Genomic DNA, 18819 nt, shown 5'->3' with positions numbered 1-18819 from the left:
GGGCCGGTCCCGCCGCGTCACCGACGTCCGCCAATCGCCGCGCGCGGCCCGGGGCGGAGCGAGGCTCCCGGTACAACGGGCCGCCGTTTGCGTCATCCGCCGGACGGGGGCGCGCGGCCGAACGGGGCGGCGGTCGGCGCCGGGACCGCGCGGTGGGCGAGAGCGGCCGCGGGCGTCGCTTTGCGCCGGGGCTGCGGCGCGGTCCGGCCTTGGCGAAGCAGCGTTTTGCGCCGGGCGGGGAGCCGCGGGCGCGTGGTGTCACACAGCGCAGCTGGCAGCGTCCCGTCCCGTCAACGCGCCGCAGCCCCGGCCCAGGAGGGCCCGGAATGCCGGTGCCGCGTGCGGGGCGCAGCTCCCACGTTGCACGGAATGACGCCACCCCACTTCCACCGGCGCGGCCCTTTCACCCCTCGGTGCGAAGGGCACGTTTGGTGCTCTTACAGCCGCGGTTGCACCGTGCGCACGATGCGGGCGCGGGGTCACGGCCCGTCCTGCCAGCGCCGTCACCTCGGCTGCTGCAGCACCGGAAGGGTTAAAGCATCCGCCCGGCTCTCCGGGAGCCGCTGCGACCGGGCCGTGCAGGCAGGAGCCGCCAGCTCGCCTCCCACGCACCGCCAGCCCCGAGGGGCCGCGGGCAGGGAGCGGGGCCACTGCTGCGGGGCAGAGCAGCAGCTGCGGGACCGGCGTGGTGCCCGCGGTGCGGGGAGGTACGGCGCGGCCGTGGTGCAGCCCGAAGCTGGGCAGGGAGCTGGGAGTCCGCGGGACACGGGTGGTCGGTGCAGCAGAATGGGGGCTGCGAGGGGATGGGGGCCCTGCGGTGCTGAGTCAGTGGTAATTGCGTTTCTGCCCAGAAGTAGGCGAAGGGTCCGAGCTTCCCAGTATGAGCTGGGCTGATTACAGAGCGTGTGGGTGAGCGGGAAGAGGTCTCCAAAACCAGAGATGTGGAGGCATCACCCCCCACACAGAAACCCTCGGTGTCAGAGCCAGGGGGAACCGACCCGGGACTCAGAACCACCCCCTTGCAGGGAAGCTTGAACTGCCCCTGCAGACCCTGGATCTGCTGCTCTGGGCGCTCTGTGCTGGCATTGCTCAGCCCTGCCGGGAGGCCGAGCGCAACAGGAGCAACCGCCCTGTGTGGAATGCTTGGAGCCACTGGGATGGACCTGCTGGGGCCAAATCTCGTGGGGAAATGAAAGGAGAGGAAGGGAGAGGAAAATCCCTCTCGCCCATCGCCCTGGGGGGAGTTTCCAGCCTGAGCCGGAGCAGGATTTTCCCTAGGATCGCACTGCTGGCCCCGGGGGGTTTTCCGACCCCTACAGCCCCAGTGTGGGTCTGTGGGCTCCATCGCCGCCTCTGCCCTGCTGGCGATGTGGAGGCTGTGACAAACCCTGCTGGAGTGCGGCTAGGCCGTTCCCATCCCGTGACTGAGGGTCCCAACCCCGTGAGTGCCCCTGGCTCGGGCAGACGCGGTCAGGCCCCGCAGCGTCGGGCAACAGGCAGGACAGGAAACGCTGGGTTTTGCTGCCTCCTGCAGGCATCCACCGACCACTGCCGCGGCGCTTCCCCGGCTTCCTGCCGCCTGCCCGATATCGGCCTCGGTACCTACGGCAGCTTCTGCTCCTCCACCCCGGAGAGTCCCCGGCCGCGCAGAGATGTGGCCTGACACAGCGTAGTTCGAGCAGGGTTTATTGCAAGGGTGGAAACGAAGGTGGAAGGCGCTGCCCTGTGGCATTGCAGTCCCACTCACACAGTAATGCACGGTCCTACTGGGGCATGCGTGGCACTGCATGGTGCCCTTGTGGCATGCACCCCCAACCACTTGTGACATTGCATGGTCTCCCTGCAGCTGGGGACGTTTCCCCAGTGCTGGCACTGGGCTCTGCACGCGAGGCATTGTCTCCATCTGCCCAGGACACAGTCTGTCTGTCCTGCCCCTATCAGTAGCTCCAGGGACTCCTGGGGCCATTCAGGCTTTCCCTGGGGGGTTTTGAGTCCCACGGATGCTGGCGCCTGCCCTGGGCATGGCACTACATTCCTATGCCACATCTTGGCAGGTGGAGAGTGATGAGCGCTGGCGAGGACTGGGGCAGCCGGGGCAGCGCGGGTCGATGTTCCCCACACAGCCGGCATCGCTGGCCAGCAGCCACAGCTCACGGCGGAAGCGCTGGCCCAGGAAGGCATAGAGCAGTGGGTTGAGGCAGCAGCGCAGGGATGCCAGCCCGCTGGTGACCAGCAGCGCCAGGTCCTTGCGGCGGCTCTGTGCACAGCTCAGCTCCCAGCTGGCCAGCAGCTCGGCTGTGTCCAGCAGCACCATCAAGCTGTAGGGCAGCTGCAGGGCCACAAACACGAGCACAAGGGCCAGCAGCACCCTCAGCGCCCGGTGGGGCTGAGCGCCACGAGCCGCCAGCAGCGTCCGAGCCACAGCCGTGTAGCAGCTTGCCATCACCGCAAAGGGCACGGCAAAGCCCAGCACGACCTGCGTGAGGTTGGTGGCTCCCCGTGCTGCCCGTGACACTGCCGGGGGGAAAACAACACGGCAAATGTGGAGGTCCTGGTGCTGTTCTGCTTTGCCGTAGATGAACTGCGGCAGTGCCAGCAGCGCGGCCAGCAGCCAGGCCAGGCCCACCGTCAGCCAGCCGTGGCGACGAGCCCGTGGGCGCAGGCGGCACGCAGCTGGCACCCGCACAATGGCCACGTAGCGGTCCATGCTGATGCAGGTGAGGAAAAGGAAGCCGCTGTAGAAGTTGAGGGCATAAACGCCCTGCAGCACCTTGCAGGCAGCTGTGTCTGGGGACCAGCCCTGCAGCATCACAGTGACGGCAAAGGGCAGCGTCAGCAGCAGCAGGAGGTCCGATAGGGCCAAGTGCAGCAGGCAGACGTCGGTGATGCTGCGTGCCCGGCGGTAGCGGGTGTGTGTGAGCAGCACCAGCCCGTTGCCCACTGTGCCCAGCAGCGAGAGCAGCAGGTAGATGGCCGGCTGGTAGGTGCGGGCGAAGCCCTGCACTGCCTGCTTCTCACACAGCTCAGGCAGCGTGCCGTCATCCCACGAGACGCTGTACTCCCAGGTGTAGAAGTCGGTGGTGGCCGTTATCACCATGGGGGTGGGGTTTGCCTGCACAGAGGGATTGGTATCGAGAGATCATGGAATCACAGCCAAACTGCTTCAGAAGAGACCTTACAGCCCCCTGAGCCCCACTGCCCTCACTCTAGTTTAAAACCATTCTCTCTTGTACTGTCACTGTCAGATCGTGCAAAAAGTCGCTCTCCTTTCTAGTGAGCCCCCTGCAGGGCTGCTCCGTGGTCTCCCTAGGTTACTCTCTCCAGGCTGAGCACTCCCCACTCTCTCCGTTTGTCTCAATGCGAGAGATGCTCTAACCAGGGATGCCCACTGCCCTCTGCCCCACTGCAATGCGCAGCCCCCACCCAGCCCCACCAAGCAGCCCCGCTGTGGGGAGCCCTGAGGGTGGCTCAGTTTCCGTCTCACGCCCACTTGGAGCAGTGGCAGATTCACCTCACTCAGTCATTGCGAGAGCAACCGGGACCTTCCCGCACTCCCTGCTGCAGCACAGTGCTAGTGGAGCAACGCCACCCCAGCCCCAATGTCTCTGATCTGATCCCACGTCCACGAACCAGCTCTGACCCCATGGGGCTGCTCCGAGTGATCCCCAGGAGCTCACACTTGACTCACAGTCCACAGTGTCCCCTTGCAGGTGACCCCATGCAACCATCCCCAGCCTCAGTGCCAGTGGCCCCAGGTGCTGTGGGTGCAAAGGGACCTTTCCAGTGCATTCAAATGCCCACTCGTGCACTCTGGGTTTGACACTGATTCTAGGCAGAATCTGTCCCCAGCAGCTCCCCAGCTCCTTTCCTGCTCCAGGCCTGGGGACTTGGAGCACCGAGTGCTGCCCTGCTTGTCCCTTACAGCCCCCTCAGCCCACAAGGAGCACAAGAGAAAGTTTAAAAGTAAAAGCAAGAGCCAGAGAGCGATGCGCCCACCAGACCCTGTGAAATCCTCTCTCCGCAGCACCTCACCTCCTCCATTGCACAGCAGGACCTCTCCCCTCCTCACTCAGAGGCTCCAGAGCTGTCAGTGTCTTTGAGCTCTGCAACCTGTGGTTTGACCGCGTGCCGCACCCGATACCGAGAGATGTGCTGAGAGTACAAGCCCAGCCCCAAGGGGGAAGGAGAAGCAGCCATGACCCTGCTCTGGAGCTGCGTCCTGCATCTTTAGTTTGTGGCAATTGTCTGCATGCTGAGGTACAGAAATAACTGTGCTCTGCTTAGCTCTGGTGCTGCAGGGCTCGGGGATGACACCCAGGCACGGGGAGGAGAGACAGGCTGAGGACACACAGCACTCGCAGGAGTTCCCAGCCCAACAGGGCTGCTGTTGGCGTCTCCCACTGCAGCACGGGCTGCAAGCAGAAGGCTGTGCGAGAGCCAGAGGGAAGCAGTGCCAAAGAGAGTGCGGGACTGCTGCGGGCTGGCACTGTCCCAGAGCAGCAAGCAGAGAAGTGTTCAGCTTGGGCACTGCTTGCCCTGATGGGAGATGGCAGTTGCAGGAACTGCTGATGCACGGTATCCCCCTTGCCCACAGGGTCCCACACTCTGCTCTGCTGCTGTGCCTCTGTGCTCCATCAGTGCTGGGCAGGCGGTTTGCTGGTTGTTGACAACACCATTCCCAGCCCCTCCTTATGGGCCAGATTAGGATCTGCAGGAAAGAGGACCCATTTTGCTCTCCCCAGCAGGGAGCAAATTGATTTCAGGCTCTAGCAGGCTTTTTGCCTCTTGTAGCAATAATCCCTCAATCCCCCTTTCTCCCAGCAACAGTCATCTTTCCATGGCTTATCTCAGCTCTGTGCGGAGTCCCTACTGGCCCCAGGAGCTTTCTGCTGGTGCCCTGGGGCCATGGAGCTGCTGCAGGCTGGGCATCCGCAGGGTTCTCCCCTCCCTGCCCTTACGGAGGCACATACATGCTCTGGACCTTTGCTCTGTGCCTGCTCTGGGGATGCCATTCTGCTGGGGGAAAGGAAGGGACACAGCCCTGGGACAAATGTCAGGATACAGCCTGGTTGGACCCACCAGCACTGCGAGGATCTTGGAGCCGGGAGGGCCCTCAACTGCATCCACATCCCCAGGGACGTGGCTCCAGCTCTTAGCAGCAGCACATGCCACCAGCTCTCCTCACAGCCCCTCTGCACCTGGGTCTTTCTGTTCCCTCTTTCACCACCTGCTCTGGCCTCAGCTCAGCTCCTGCACAGGAAGCAGCCCCAGCACCACTGCAGGTGACGGCAGCATTGCCCAGTGGAGTGCTGGGCTCTTGCTGAGCACCAGGACCAGCAGCCCCCAGAGCATCCCCATCCCTCAGGGCTGGATCCCCATAGGGCACCACATGGTCTGTGGGGCAGGTGGCATATGTAGGGCACACAGCAGCCAGCCCCCTCCCCCGTCCCCACTGTGGGCGTCTGGGGATGTTTGGGAACAGTCGCGGGCTAAATCCAGCTCTTCTGCGCCACTGGGAAAGACAGGCGACCCCTCAACCCGCAGGCCTTAATCTGCTGCTTGATTACAAACCATCACCACATCTGCTGCAAGAGGGCTGGCAGACACTACTTAAATCCTTCCCTGCTGCAGCTGTGGGCACCGGGTGCTGGGTCACGTCTGGGGGGGCCTGCACCACGAGCCACCGGCGCTGCTCACCGTGCACGATGCCCCACACGGCACCCACCCCGTGCATCACTCCCCGCGCACCCCCTGTTCAGTGCGCTCCCCGCGCAGCGCTCTCCCCGTACGGCTCTCTCCCCACGCGCCCCCGCTCCACTCCTGCAGGCCGCGCGCTTTGGGTGCCACGCGGGGCCGGGGCTGCCCCGTGGGTGCCGGCGGTGATCGGGACGGGCACCCCGAGGCCGCTCGAGGGCTGTGGGGCGGCAGGCGGGGTGCTGGGGGGCTCTGCGCTTTGCCCCAGCGCCGCCCGACCCGGGGCCGCCCCACCGCCACCGCCCCGTGGGCGGAGCCGCCGTTCCCGCTTCGCCGCGCGGCTGCAGCACCGGGAGCGGCGGCGCCGAGGGCGCTCGGGGCGCTCCAGCGATGGGCGTTCGCCGCCTCTTCGGGTTCCTGCTCGCCGCTTGCGCAGCACTCCTCGGGCCCGGCCCCGGCTGCCTCGCACGTAAGTGGTGGGGCCGCGGTCCCGGGAGCCGCCGCTCCGCACTGCGGGACGGAGCCGCGTTGCCCGGCACCCCCCGACCTCCCCCTCCCCTCGAGCCTCCCCCTCCAGCCCCGTTCCCCAGTTCTCACGGGCATCCCCTGGCGCCCCGCTCCGCGCTTTTCCCAAGGTCACCCCCGGCTACGGGCGTTCCGGCGTCCCCCCCCCAGCGCCACGCCCGGGGCCGCCCAGCCGCAGCCCCCGCGCCCGTGCAGGGCCTTGCCTGCAGTCTTCCGTGACCCCGCACCGGGAGCACTGGGATGCGCCGGGCATCGCGCCCCGCGCTTCACATCCCGTCCTCCGAGCGCCCCGCATCCCGAGCGTCCCGGGCCGGGAGGACGCAGCTCCGTGCGCCTCCGCCAGGACCACGGGCAGCGCCGCGCGGCTGCGGCAGGGAGGGCGGGGGGGGGGCGAGGCCCAACGCCTGCAGCTCGGCGGGGCCGGGGGGAGCGGTGCGGGAGGCGCGGGGCGATGGAGGCGCAGAGGAAGGCGCGGGGGCGACAGCTGAGGGTGGAGCTGTGCGGGCGGTGGGCTCGGAGCGGCTGCCGTTGAACCCACGCGGAATAGAGGCTGCAGCCGACGCTCCTACGGGACGGCGCCCCGGGGTCGGCCTGGCCCGGCACAGCTGTGCGGTGGGCTTGGGGACCCCGACCCCACCACATCCTTCTCTGCGGACGTCGCCTTCTCTGAAGATCTGCGGCTTTCTGACCCGGCCCCACTCGGGGGCTCCGGGCCCGGCAGCCGCCTCGGGCCGAGGGGTCGAGGCGGGGCGGGCGGCGGTTCCTCCGCTCCTACAGCACTGCGGAGGCTGCGGTGCGTCAGCTCTCGCCGCAGTGGGAGCGCGGAGGAAGGCGCGGACCCTCGGCCGGGGGCGCTGAGCGGTGCCTGCAGACCCGTCCCCAAAAGCGGGGACAGCGGGAGGGGCCGACGGCAGCGCCGCCCCCGGTTCTCAGCGCGGCTCGGCAACGCAGAAGCGCTGGGTCACGGTGCGGGGCTCGGCGGCTGCGAGCAGCGTGGGTCTGCGTCCATCGCCCGCGGATCCGCCACCTTCCGTCACCGCTCCTCCGTCACCCCCCGCCTCCCATCACGCAGCGTGGGGAACTGCCCCCCCACGCCTCCATCTCCCATGCGGCTGTCTGTGTGCGGTGCTGCGGGGATTGGGACGCCGCACCCAGTGCCCCGTTCCCCGCAGGGCCGTGTTATGATGAGTTGGTTGGATCCCTCTACTCCTCGTCCATCGGCGCCTCTTCCCGATACAACATCTTCTACTCGGCAAGCTTCGCCCGGCTGCACAGTGAGCGCTCCCACCACGGGGACGGGAACAGCACGTGGGGACAAAATTCACGGGGTGTAGGGGCCATGGGGACGTCCCCCCGCAACGTTTCCCCCTCAGCATCCCCCTGATGTGCAGGGAGCTTCCCCTGTGGGTACTGGGCTGGGAGTGTTGGGGCTGCGGGTTCCTGCTGAGACCCCTTCCCCCCCCCCTGCTCCCATAGGCACTAGCGGGTGGTCCCCCGACCCCCGTGACAAGCAGCCCTGGCTGCAAATCGACCTGATGCAGAAGCACAGGATCAACGCAGTGGCCACGCAGGGGACCTTCAACACATATGACTGGCTGACACGCTACATCGTGCTCTATGGGGACCACCCCACCAGCTGGAAACCCTTCTTCCAGCAGGGCAGCAACTGGGTAAGCACTGCCCATCTCCCTGGGGGGTGGGAGTCTGGGGGGTGCAGGCAGTTGTTGCTCCAGGCTGAGCTGTGCCTTTACCACCAGACTTTCTTTGGGAATGTGAATGAGAGTGGTGTGGTGAGGCATGACCTGCACTACCCCATCCTCGCCCGCTACGTCCGCATCATCCCAGTGGCCTGGAACCCACGAGGGAAGATCGGGCTGCGCCTGGGCCTCTATGGCTGCCCCTACCGTGAGTACCGACCCAGGGGTTCCCGTGTGGGGAGGGGCTCAGCCCCATAGCTGCATGGCACTGGGCCAGCTTTTGTGCAAATGCCAGAGCCGCAGTCTGGCTCTGGCACACGCCAGAACCCTTTTCCAGCTTTCATTAGAGATTATACAAACCTGCCTCGATAGTCAGGACTGTCAGACCTATGTGCTCCCCAGCGTCAGGGTGCCCACTGCTGCAGGGCAATGACACAGCTCTGCCTCACTCTCAGGATCCCATGTGCTCTACTTCGATGGGGATGATGCAATCTCCTACCGCTTCCGGGCCAAGAAGATCAGCACCATGGAAGATGATATCTCCTTCAACTTCAAGACAGTGGAACAGGACGGTGTGCTGATGCATGGGGAGGGCTCGCAGGGTGACTACATCACAGTGGAGCTCAAACAAGCCCAGCTCCTCCTGCACATCAGCTTAGGTGAGCCGGGGCTGGCGGGAAGAACTGAGGTGGGGCTGAGGCAGGAATACAGAGTGACTGTGCACCCTCCCCAGGCAGCAGTCCACTGCACGCCACCGAGGGCCACACGACGGTGGCGGTGGGCAGCCTCCTGGATGACCAGCACTGGCACTCGCTGCACATCGAGCGCTACGGCCACCACGTCAACCTGACGCTGGACGGAGAAGTGAAGCGCTTCCGCTGCCACGGCACCTTCGACCACCTCGACCTTGAAACTGAGGTGGGTGTGCAAGCAGGGATCGCCGGGCTGCCGGCTCTGTGCTGTGTCAGTGTGAGGCTGAGCCACCCTCTCTACCTCCCAGATCTTCTTTGGAGGGGTGATCGACCAGGACAAGCAGCACCTCACCTACCGGCAAAACTTCCGTGGCTGTGTGGAGAACATAATCTTCAATGGGGTCAACATCGCTGACCTGGCCCGGCACCGGAGATCCAACATCCGCTTCGAGGTCTGACTCCACAGCCCCCACCAGGGGCAGGGGTCCTTCCCTGGGGATCGCTGTCACAGAGTGACCCCGTCCCTAGAGCCTCATCCCTGCTGTGGGTGACCCCTTTCCCAGGGCTGTATTTCCCTTGCACTGGTGTGATGTGATGCTGGCGGCTGCTGCACTCAGCCAAGCAGTCCCGCGTCGACTGCACGAGGTCACCTCTGGCCTGGGGCATCCATTCAGCAGCACCAGGCAACAAAATCGAGCGGTGGCCATTGGGGCCGTGGGGGGAGGAGGAGGGGGGAGTCTCGCTGCTGTGGGAGCATCTCACACCTCACCGCCTCCTATGGTCACCCCCAGGGCAGCGTGGGCCACTACTGCCAGGACCAGGTGAACACCCCCATCACCTTTGCCGGCATCAACAACTACGTGCAGGTGCCAGGCATCCCCCGCAGGAACCGTCTGGCTGTCAGCTTTCGCTTCCGCTCCTGGGATACAGCTGGGCTGCTGCTCTACACTAGCTTTGCTGACCGCCTGGGCTCACTGGAGATGGTGCTGAGTGAGGGCCAGGTCAATGTCTCCATTGCCCAGCCCGGCAAGAAGAAGCTTGAATTTGCTGCAGGTGGGCTGGGGGCTGCCTAGGGGCTGGGGGCCAGTTCAATGCCCGTGCCCCCGAGCGCTCAGCTCTCTCCACACAGGACATCGCCTGAACGATGGCTTCTGGCACTCGGTGCAGCTGGTGGCACGGGAGGGCTCAGCCGTGGTGACCATTGATGATGACGATGGCGCTGAGTTTCGTGTGGCTCATCCCTTCCAGCTCCGCACCGGCAGCCAGTACTTCTTTGGAGGTGGGTGTGGGGTGGGTGCACCGTGGGGACATACAGTGCCAGGCCCTGCTAACACCCTGCACCCTGCAGGCTGCCCCAAGCCCGCATCGCTCACTGGCTGCCGCTCCAACCAGACGGCGTTCCACGGCTGCCTGCAGATGCTGAGTGTGGACATGCAGCCCGTGGACCTGGAGATGCTGGTGCAGCACCGCCTGGGGAAGTATGCCGACGTCTTCTTTAATGTCTGTGGCATAACGGACAGGTATGGCTCGGGCAGCAGGGGGGAGGTGCAGGCAGGGCCGGGACTCACCCCTGTGCCCCCAGGTGCACCCCCAACCTGTGTGAGCATGACAGCCGCTGCGTGCAGTCCTGGGATGACTTCATGTGCATCTGTGACCTGACGGGCTACAAGGGAGAGACCTGCCACAAATGTGAGCGTGGGGCAGGGCGGCACTGTGGCTCTCCCCACTACCACGGTGCCATCGTCATCCCCTTCATTCCCCTCTCCCAGCCCTTTACAAAGAATCCTGTGATGCATACCGGGTCAGCGGGAAGACCTCGGGGAACTACACTATTGACCCAGATGGCAGCGGACCACTGAAGCCCTTCACAGTGTACTGTGACATCCGAGGTGGGCGCAGTGGGGCGGGGGGAGGCGTGGGGCTGCCTTCAGGGACCAGGCCCCTCCACGTGCCTGGATCTGGAGCACGATGGAGGGAATGGGGGAACCTCCTAACAGCTCCACTCTGCAGAGGACCGAGCATGGACCATCATCCGGCACAATCGGCACTATGCCACGCGAGTGACGGGCTCCAGCGTGGACCAGCCCTACCTGGGCGAAGTGGAGTACTGGAATGCCTCCTGGGCTGAGGTCTCAGCACTGGCCAATGCCTCTGAGTACTGCGAACAGCGGATTGAGTTCCACTGCTACAGCTCTCGCCTGCTCAACACCCCCTGTAAGCACCAGGAGGGAGCGGGGCTGTGCTGTGGGGCTGTGCCACAGGGCCGTGTCCTCAACCCACCCCTGTACCTCCAGCCGGGCTGCCCTACAGCTTCTGGATGGGCCGAAACAATGAGCGGCACTACTACTGGGGTGGCTCGCGGCCGGGCATCCAGCGCTGTGCCTGCGGGCTGGACAAGAACTGTGCTGATCCCGAGTACTTCTGCAACTGTGATGCCAACCACGCACTGTGGTGAGTGCCAGGCAGAGGCTGTGGGCACAGGGAGGGCATGGGTCGGGGGTCCAGGCAGAAACAGGACCCCTGCATGGCACCTCTGATGCATGATCCATTTGCAGGAGGACAGACAAAGGTCTGCTGACCTTCGTGGACCACCTGCCCGTCACACAGGTGGTGGTGGGAGACACCAACCGCTCTGGATCCGAAGCACAGTTCCTGCTGGGCCCCCTGCGGTGCTATGGAGACCGTGAGTGACCAGAGCTGTGTTAGGGTCCGAGCCCGCTTTGGGTTCGCACCCACCGCTCACCCTGTCCTGCTCCTCGCAGGAAACACCTGGAACACCGTCTCCTTCAACAAAGGTGCAGCCCTGCTCTTCCCCACCTTCCGCGCCAACCACAGCCTCGACATCTCCTTCTATTTCAAGACCACCGCCCCATCCGGCGTCTTCCTGGAAAACCCCGGCACACAAAACTACATCCGTGTGGAGCTTAACAGTACGGGTGGGGTGTGGGGCGCGGAGGGCAGCAGGGTGCAACGCTGCTGACACTGCATCCCCGCAGCCACCAGGGATGTGGTGTTTGCCTACGACATTGGAAACGGGCACGAGAACCTGACGGTTCACTCAGCGGTGCCCTGGAATGACGACGAGTGGCACCAGGTGAAGGCAGAGCTCAACGTGAAGCTGGCCCGGCTGCGGGTGGACAGACTGCCCTGGGTGGTGCGGCCGGCCCCACCACAGAGCTTCGTCCACCTGGAGTTCGACAGACCCCTCTATGTCGGTGAGAGCCCTGCTGTGCCCTGTGACCCCGTGTCCCCGCAGCACGCAGCTGCTCAGTCCTGGTCCCACCGCAGGCTCAGCGGAGCACAAGATGCGTCCATTCCTGGGGTGCCTGCGGGCGCTGCGGATGAACGGCGTGACGCTCAACCTGGAGGGCAAGGCCAACGAGACGGAGGGCGTGCAGGTGAACTGCACCGGCCACTGCCAGGACCCACCTGTGCCCTGCCAGAACAGCGGGCTCTGCGTCGAGCGCTACAGCCACTACAGCTGCAACTGCAGCATCTCTGCCTTTGATGGGCCCTTCTGCAACTATGGTGAGCAGTTTGGTGCTGTGGGCACAGCAGGGGGAAGCCTCCACGGGAGAGGAGCTCTCATCACCCTGTGGGTGCTCTGCAGACATCGGTGGGTACTTCGAGGAGGGTGCCTGGGTGCGGTACAACATCCTGCCCATGTCGCTGTATGCTGCCCGTGAGTTTGCCAGCATAGTCAGCAGCCCCTGGCAGCCCCTGCCTGGCTACAACCTTACTAATGAGGAGGTCAGCTTCAGCTTCAGCACCACCTCGGCACCTGCTGTGCTGCTCTACGTCAGCTCCTTTGTGAAGGACTACATGGCCGTTCTCATCAAGGATGATGGTGAGGGCACAGGGGGCTCCTTCACCCCTGTGCTGAGGACCAGCCCTACAGCCTTCGCTCGCTCTCTTTGCAGGGAGCCTGCAGCTGCGCTACCAGCTGGGCACCAGCCCCTACATCTTTGCCCTCACCACCAAGCCAGTGACAGATGGGAGACCTCACCATGTCAACATTACCCGCTGGCACCGCACGCTGTACACGCAGGTATGGGATTGGGGCAACCCAAGGCGGTGGGAGGTGCAGAAGGATAGGGGGCTGATGCTGAGTGTTTGCCCCTTAGGTGGATTATCTGCCAGTCATGGAGCAGCAGTTCTCCTTGTTTGTGGATAGCAAGTTGGACTCACCTAAGAACCTGTACCTGGGGCGTGTGATGGGTGAGCTGGGTCCCACCGCCAGCAGCCCTCTGCCCAGCACGGCCTTCAGTAGGGATAAGCTATTTCCTTCTGTGCCCCCACAGAGACCGGCGTGATTGACCCCGAAATCCAGCGCTACAACACACCCGGATTCTCAGGCTGCCTCTCAGGGGTGAAGTTTAACAGCATTGTCCCCCTCAAAGCCATCTTCCGCCCCACCAGCATTGTGCGGCCCTATAGTGTGCAGGGGGAGGTGGTGGAGTCCAGCTGTGCCTCCATGCTGCCCCTCACCACCATCCTCATCCCGCCCGAGATGGACCCGTGGTACATGGGCACAGGTAGGGTCCCCCTAAAGCATGGGATGCTGCTCACTGAGGCAGAAGTGATGCTCCAGCACAAACCCCACAGCCTCATCACAAGTCCCACTTTATCCCTGCAGAGTTCCCCCACGTGCATGATGATGGCTGGGTTGGGATCATCATCGGATGTAAGTGAGATGCCCAGCTGGCCCCCTGAGCTGTGCCATGCATTGTCCCCCATCCTCTTCCCAAATCCCTCACCTTTCTCTTCCCCGCAGTCGTGACATTCCTGCTCCTGCTGCTCGGGGGCTTGCTGGTGCTGCTCTATTTCTACTACCACCGCTACAAGGGCTCCTACCACACCAATGAGCCCAAGGCCATCCAGGACTACAGCAGCGCCGTCAAACCGCTGTCAGTGCGCAAAGATCAGAACCTGCCCCAGATCCTGGAGGAGCCAAAAGGGGACTAGTGGGAGACCCGGGGGCGGAACGGGCTCACAGCGCCCCGCGGCCACTGGGGCTGCCTGGAGATGAGCAAGCATCGTGGGACCAAAGGGCCGAGCACACCTGAACTGCCAGCACCGGCGAGCCGCCCGCTCCCACCTGTGCCTGGAGCGCGGCCGCCGGCATCCTCAGCCCCACTGTGGCCCCTCTGCCACAGGCAGGCAGCTGCCCCCCGCTGCCCTTCCCGGGGACCCTGTGCCTGGCAGTCCCACGCCCACGGGGGGATCGCCCAGCTGCCCCCAGCCCCCTCGTGCTGAATTCCCTGCTGCTTTACTCGCTTAGCAAGAGCCACGAAGGAACCACGCAATATCGCCGCGGCGCAGCCGGGGTGCCCAGCAATACCTGCCCGTGCCGTGCATGACGCCACTGCACTCTGCTGAAATGCTGCTTTCATACAATCAGGTACGGATCCTTTCTACCATTTTTGTTGCTGAATATTCTACTACACTGATTTTTTTATTCTATCAGTTTGTATAAAAAACAAAACGGAACTTCACGTCAGGCGTTATATTCCAAGTGTCGTGGTCAGTGGTCTGTAGTTTGCTACTTCTCTGTAAGAAGTGCTCGTCCTGCATTACCGCCAGCCCAGGGAACTCTGTTCACACGCTGTACTGTGGTCAGACAATGTTATAGAAATGCTTTTATCTACCCAAAGGCCTAGCTCCACTGGGCACCTTATTTTTTAAAAACCTGTTTTGTTGAATGAGATGTGAAGATACTCCAATAAAGGCAGAATGACGGCGTTTGCCACTTCGCAGCCTTCTTTTGCAGCCTGGGCACAGCTGCCCCACTGCCCCTGCCCTGCTCAGTGCCCCAGGCTCCATCACGCCGCGCTCCTCCTCCCCAGCCCAGCACTGGGGGCCCTAATAAACCTGTCCATGCCCGAGGGGAGGGTTCCTGCTGCCCCAGAAGAGGTCAATGGGCAAGGTGTGCCTTGGGTAACAGAGAGCAGCGAGCCCCAGGGGGATGTTGGTTATCGCTTTATTATGACAAAGGCTAGAAGCCACGTAAGTTTTAAAGTGCATTATAATTCACCGTCAACAAACCACAGACACAAGCCTGGCATAGTGCAGATACGGCCAAGGTGGCAGAGGACACTGAGCGGACAGTGGGGCTGGGACGAGCTGTGGGACGGAGGCAGGAGAGGGGCAGAGGGCGAAGGAGTGGGACTGGGGTACAAGTGCTGCTCCACACAGACCCAAATCCTCAAGACGGGACTGAGAGCAGGCAGGGCAGGACCACGCCTGTGCTGGGGAAGGCTCAGCTCCTGGCGCAGACCCAGGGCGCTCTGCACTGGGAGACGTGCTATGGGGATGGGCCATGCCCTGCATGGGAGCCTCACACTTCCCAGAGCAGCAGGGCAACAGGCCCCGTCCTGGGCAAACACCGTCCTGCAGCACTGCTCCAGGCTGGCACAGGAGTCCAGCAGTGCCCAGCACCCGGCACCAGGCCAGCTGGTGGCGCGTGGCTCCTACAGGACAGCCCCATCCTTCAGGCCCAGCCCCCGTCCAGGGAAGAGCCAGCCAGCCACCCCTCCAGCCACGCAGCCCTCCGTTCTTCCAAGCTGCCCAGCCCCAGGCCTGAAGAGACGTCCCTGCCCTGAAGGGCAGCAGTGGTGCGGGAGGTCTGTGGTCCCTCAGCCTGAGAGCACCCTGGGCGGCGCACGGGGCCCAGCTGCCTGGCTGAGAAGGCTTAATTTAAAGTGCTTTTTTCTTTCTCCTCTTGCATGGGGTGCTAATGCCAAACCTCTCTTTGCCAAAGAACATTTCCCCCTTTATCTCCAAAACCACAGCCAGCACCAGAATGCCAGAAGCATCCACAGAGCTTCCCCTTTGTCTACACACACAGCAGGTATGAGTGCTGTGCTCTGCTCAAACCTCACCACTGCAACATTCAAGCAATTCTGTGCAATAAGAAAGGTTCTCAACCTGAGAGGACCCACTCTGCTGGCTCCTGAAGGGTCTGCAATGTCTCAAAGAGTCCACGTCTCTCTGATAGGGACCATTCCCACAGAGGCTGGAGAAACAACCAGCTTTCATACTGTGTGGCCAGGATGCACCTGCCTGGAGCACTGACGTTCCAAGCAAAAGCTTGGCTCCCAAGCTGGATGCAGCCACAGCCAAGCAAGAGGGGGTTCCCCACACAGCCTCAGAACTGCCCCAGCCCCAGAAGACCCAGGCAGCAGAGCAGTTGCAGATAGGCAAGAACCACATAGCCAATCCACAGCCTGCCACGAGAGCAGGGCTTCCTCATGCTCCTGGGTGCGTGCTTCCTCTCGGCTCCTCTTGTGCTTGCAGCAGCACTCCTGTAACATCATCTCTAACCAGCTCAGTGGCTTCCCTGCCCAAAGAGACTTTTGCATAGTGCTGCTCTTTCTGTCCCAAGGAGCCACATGCTGGTGGTCTCTGCCCTCCAGCCTGCTGAGGCAGAGGGAAAACAGAACCCCAGTGACAGTAGCTGAGGAACCCAGGGACGTGCAGGAGTGTGGACACATCTCTATGGCTTCCAACACTGTCACTGTCCTAGCCAATGCTAGAACAGGCAGCAAAAGGTAGCACCAGAGACCAGAGGTTGTGGGACAGAGGCTGGAGGAGAATGCCAGTCCTGTCACCCTTCAGCCATACCCTCCAGGTCTCAAGTGTACTTCACTCACTCTTGTTCTTCTAACAGTTGACAGAAAGTGGAAAGAGACTGAGAATTGGCAACTGTCCCAGCTGCTTGGTCCCTCCAGCCCAGGAGATTACCAGCAGCGCAAGGTGCTGGAACCTGCCCCATCCCAGGGCTAGGCAGAGCCGCTGTCCTGGTGGCAGCCACTCATGCTCCTGCCCTGAGTCTCTCTCCAGGTGTTTGGGTGGAAAGTAGCACTTGTGACACACACAACAAGGGGAGCACGGGCAGCAGTCATGTCAGCGTGAAGCAAACATGGCATTGCTTACAAGGTGCAGCAGCAAAATGTGTGGGGACCGCCTGGCACACAGCTCAGATGATATCGGTCTCCCTCTCTATACCAACATACTTCAGGGCATCTGCCTGGCTGTACCTATAAAACAGGAAAACCACAGCTGCTGGAACAACCTCTGTGCTCCTTGCAAATGTGCACACAAAAAGTGAGGTCAGCCCTGCCCCACAGCCCCCAGACAGCAGCTCCCTGTGTTACCGGTAATCGAAGAAGAGCTCCTCTCCCGCCTGGATGGCCCTCTTGGCAAAGATTCCTATCCGGTGGTCTCCATTCACCATCACAACTGCAACAAGAGAGACAGAACCAGAGATGTGCAACTGTAGCCCAGGTCCAAAGGTCACAGAGCACCTCCAGCCCAGTCCGACCGTGGCCAGCTGCAGAGCCAAGGCTCCAGAACTGCTGCTCAGCAGGACAGATAACATCCTAGCCTGCTCTCTAGCAGCGATCTCCCTGCAAGGTCAGAGCTGCAGCAGAGCTGAGCAGAGCCCCCAGCTGTAGGAATGTGATTTGCAGCCACGAGGAGAGTTTGCCTGTGTCCTTGATGTTCTGCAGCTGTGATGGACTCAGTGTGACTTGGGACCCAGTGAACTTCCTGTGTTCCCAGAGCTGAGTAGGATCAGAGATTTTTCCTCCACCTTGAATGGCCCATGTGAGGATAGCTCACCTTTGGCATAGCAATTGGGGTTCACAGAGTGGTTGGCAAAGCGGATTTTATTTCCTTTGCGAGTGGCATCAACAACAAAATCTATTGAAACAAGAAAGAAGAAAACTCTGCAGTGTCCTGTAAACACGAGATTGCTGCTCACGTGACACAGGAACTCAGACCAACCCCCAACAGCCCCTGCCAGGAAGCCCAAGCTTTTACCACCCCATGAAGCCCCCCACAAGTTACCATTGTTGAGGTTGAAGAGGAAACTTGACATGTACTTGTCATAGACCTTTCCTCGCCGGTCAGCCTCATCCTGTGAAATAAGCTGAAGAAAGAGAATGCCTTGAGAGAGCCTCAATGCCTGCAGGCACAGAAAGAACTGAAAACGCCTCCTGCCCCTCCACCAAGGGGTGGGAGCTCAACAGGGCTCAGGAGAAAAAGAAGCAATAGCTGGACTTTAAGGGACCAGCGCACCCCACCTTGTGGAGAGCCTAGACATACTAAGATGGGTCCCAAAATGGTACATGATTCAACTGGATCAGAGTGAGCCCATGGCCATGACTGAACTGGGGAAGGCAGACAAGTCCCTGCTGGATCCGCTGGTGAACGGAGCACTTCCACAGAGCGCGTCCTCCCGAGCACACAGCACAGCAGTCCCAGAAAGGGCACAAACACTGACCTCACCACAGTATTCAGAGATGAACTCATTCTTCTGCACAGATTCTTTGATGAAAGTCCCCCAGCCAGCAACATCTGACGGTGCCAGCAACAAATGCTTGAGCCAAGGTAAAAAGAAAACAGTTTCAGATGGCAGACCCACTAACTCTCAGCATGCAAGCAGTGCAGATATCACACCCCAGGTGTACGTGTATGGTTTAGGGCAGTGCCCAGGAGCAGCCATGCTGTGCAGGCTGCAGTCCTCAAGGTTCCAATACCACAGGGGCAAATAACGCAGAGAAGCAAACGAGAAATCAATATCTGTCCACTGCCCCAGTGTAATGTGACACAGCTCCCTTCAGTTACATGTCACAGCATCAATAAGCTGCAGCTGCACAGTACTTAACACTCACTGAATTTCTGCCTCTTTTATTTTCAGTCTCTTGTTCTGACCAGCAAAATTCAACTTTTCTATGGAGTTACTTTTTATATTCCCTTGTTTTCATGCATTCTCATTCATCTCCCAACTCCTGATTTTCACATCAGTAATCCATGTTCTAAATGCTACGAAAGCCCGGGGCACAGCTGCTTCTCTCTTTGATTTTTCTCACTCAGACAGCTCTGAGTGGCTCACAGCCCCTCCTATGTAGTAGGAGATCTGTTAACCAACTCTACCCTCGGGCAGCCCTTTGCCAGAGCCATGCTCCTATCAATACCTTTTTGAGACCACGCTGGATGCTGCAGTTCTTGCAGGACACAACCTTGCAGTCCCAGTGCTCCGACGCCCCGCAGGTCAGACAGAGGTCTGGATCGCACTCCCGCACGGCCAAGTAGCACGGGCACTGCTTGGTGTTGCACTGGGTCTTACAGCGGCAGCCTGGGAAGCGATTCTGACCTGTAGAAACACAACCCGTATTTTTGCCTGACAAGACTTTTCACAGAATATG

At 61.8% G+C, this 18819-nt stretch overlaps 3 protein-coding genes across 5 annotated transcripts in view; 1 reads left to right on the top strand and 2 right to left on the bottom strand.

Annotated features, from left to right (window-relative positions):
* Positions 1–1678: 1678 nt before the first annotated feature.
* Positions 1679–5771, bottom strand: CCR10 (C-C motif chemokine receptor 10). Its single transcript, XM_048926720.1, has 2 exons — positions 4033–5771; positions 1679–3112 (listed from the first exon to the last, which is right to left on the bottom strand). Exons 1-2 carry the CDS (start codon positions 4039–4041, stop codon positions 2036–2038), a joined length of 1086 nt encoding a protein of 361 aa, XP_048782677.1. The 5' UTR covers positions 4042–5771; the 3' UTR covers positions 1679–2035.
* Positions 5772–6015: 244 nt separating this feature from the next.
* On the top strand, positions 6016–14348 carry CNTNAP1 (contactin associated protein 1). Its single transcript, XM_048927098.1, has 24 exons — positions 6016–6163; positions 7392–7493; positions 7696–7889; positions 7977–8124; positions 8372–8575; positions 8650–8834; positions 8917–9060; positions 9400–9661; positions 9738–9887; positions 9957–10128; positions 10191–10297; positions 10378–10497; positions 10619–10822; positions 10903–11059; positions 11164–11291; positions 11371–11538; positions 11605–11823; positions 11897–12136; positions 12219–12455; positions 12529–12656; positions 12733–12826; positions 12910–13143; positions 13245–13292; positions 13383–14348. Exons 1-24 carry the CDS (start codon positions 6085–6087, stop codon positions 13571–13573), a joined length of 3915 nt encoding a protein of 1304 aa, XP_048783055.1. The 5' UTR covers positions 6016–6084; the 3' UTR covers positions 13574–14348.
* A 224-nt stretch (positions 14349–14572) lies between these two features.
* Positions 14573–18819, bottom strand: part of EZH1 (enhancer of zeste 1 polycomb repressive complex 2 subunit) — a 32947-nt gene continuing 28700 nt past the window's right edge. For all 3 annotated transcript variants that reach the window (XM_048927109.1, XM_048927108.1, XM_048927107.1), the window contains 6 exons: positions 18589–18767; positions 17895–17990; positions 17459–17540; positions 17231–17311; positions 16765–16849; positions 14573–16647 (listed from right to left, as the gene is read on the bottom strand). In XM_048927109.1, the coding sequence (XP_048783066.1) occupies positions 16587–16647; positions 16765–16849; positions 17231–17311; positions 17459–17540; positions 17895–17990; positions 18589–18767 (584 nt within the window). In that variant the 3' untranslated portion in view covers positions 14573–16586. The remainder of the gene's footprint in view (positions 16648–16764; positions 16850–17230; positions 17312–17458; positions 17541–17894; positions 17991–18588; positions 18768–18819) is intronic.

Source organism: Lagopus muta, chromosome 25 (assembly GCF_023343835.1).
Source record: "Lagopus muta isolate bLagMut1 chromosome 25, bLagMut1 primary, whole genome shotgun sequence".
Taxonomy (NCBI): domain Eukaryota; kingdom Metazoa; phylum Chordata; class Aves; order Galliformes; family Phasianidae; genus Lagopus; species Lagopus muta.
This window is presented reverse-complemented; position numbering and strand designations above follow the sequence as displayed.

Bases quoted from the DNA above. Each gene is read 5' to 3' on its own strand.
- CNTNAP1 (XM_048927098.1), top strand. From the start codon at position 6,085: ATGGGCGTTCGCCGCCTCTTCGGGTTCCTGCTCGCCGCTTGCGCAGCA. The intron at 13,144-13,244 runs GTAGGGTCCCCC...TTATCCCTGCAG, and splicing joins CCCGTGGTACATGGGCACAG to AGTTCCCCCACGTGCATGAT. The intron at 13,293-13,382 runs GTAAGTGAGATG...TCTTCCCCGCAG, and splicing joins GGTTGGGATCATCATCGGAT to TCGTGACATTCCTGCTCCTG.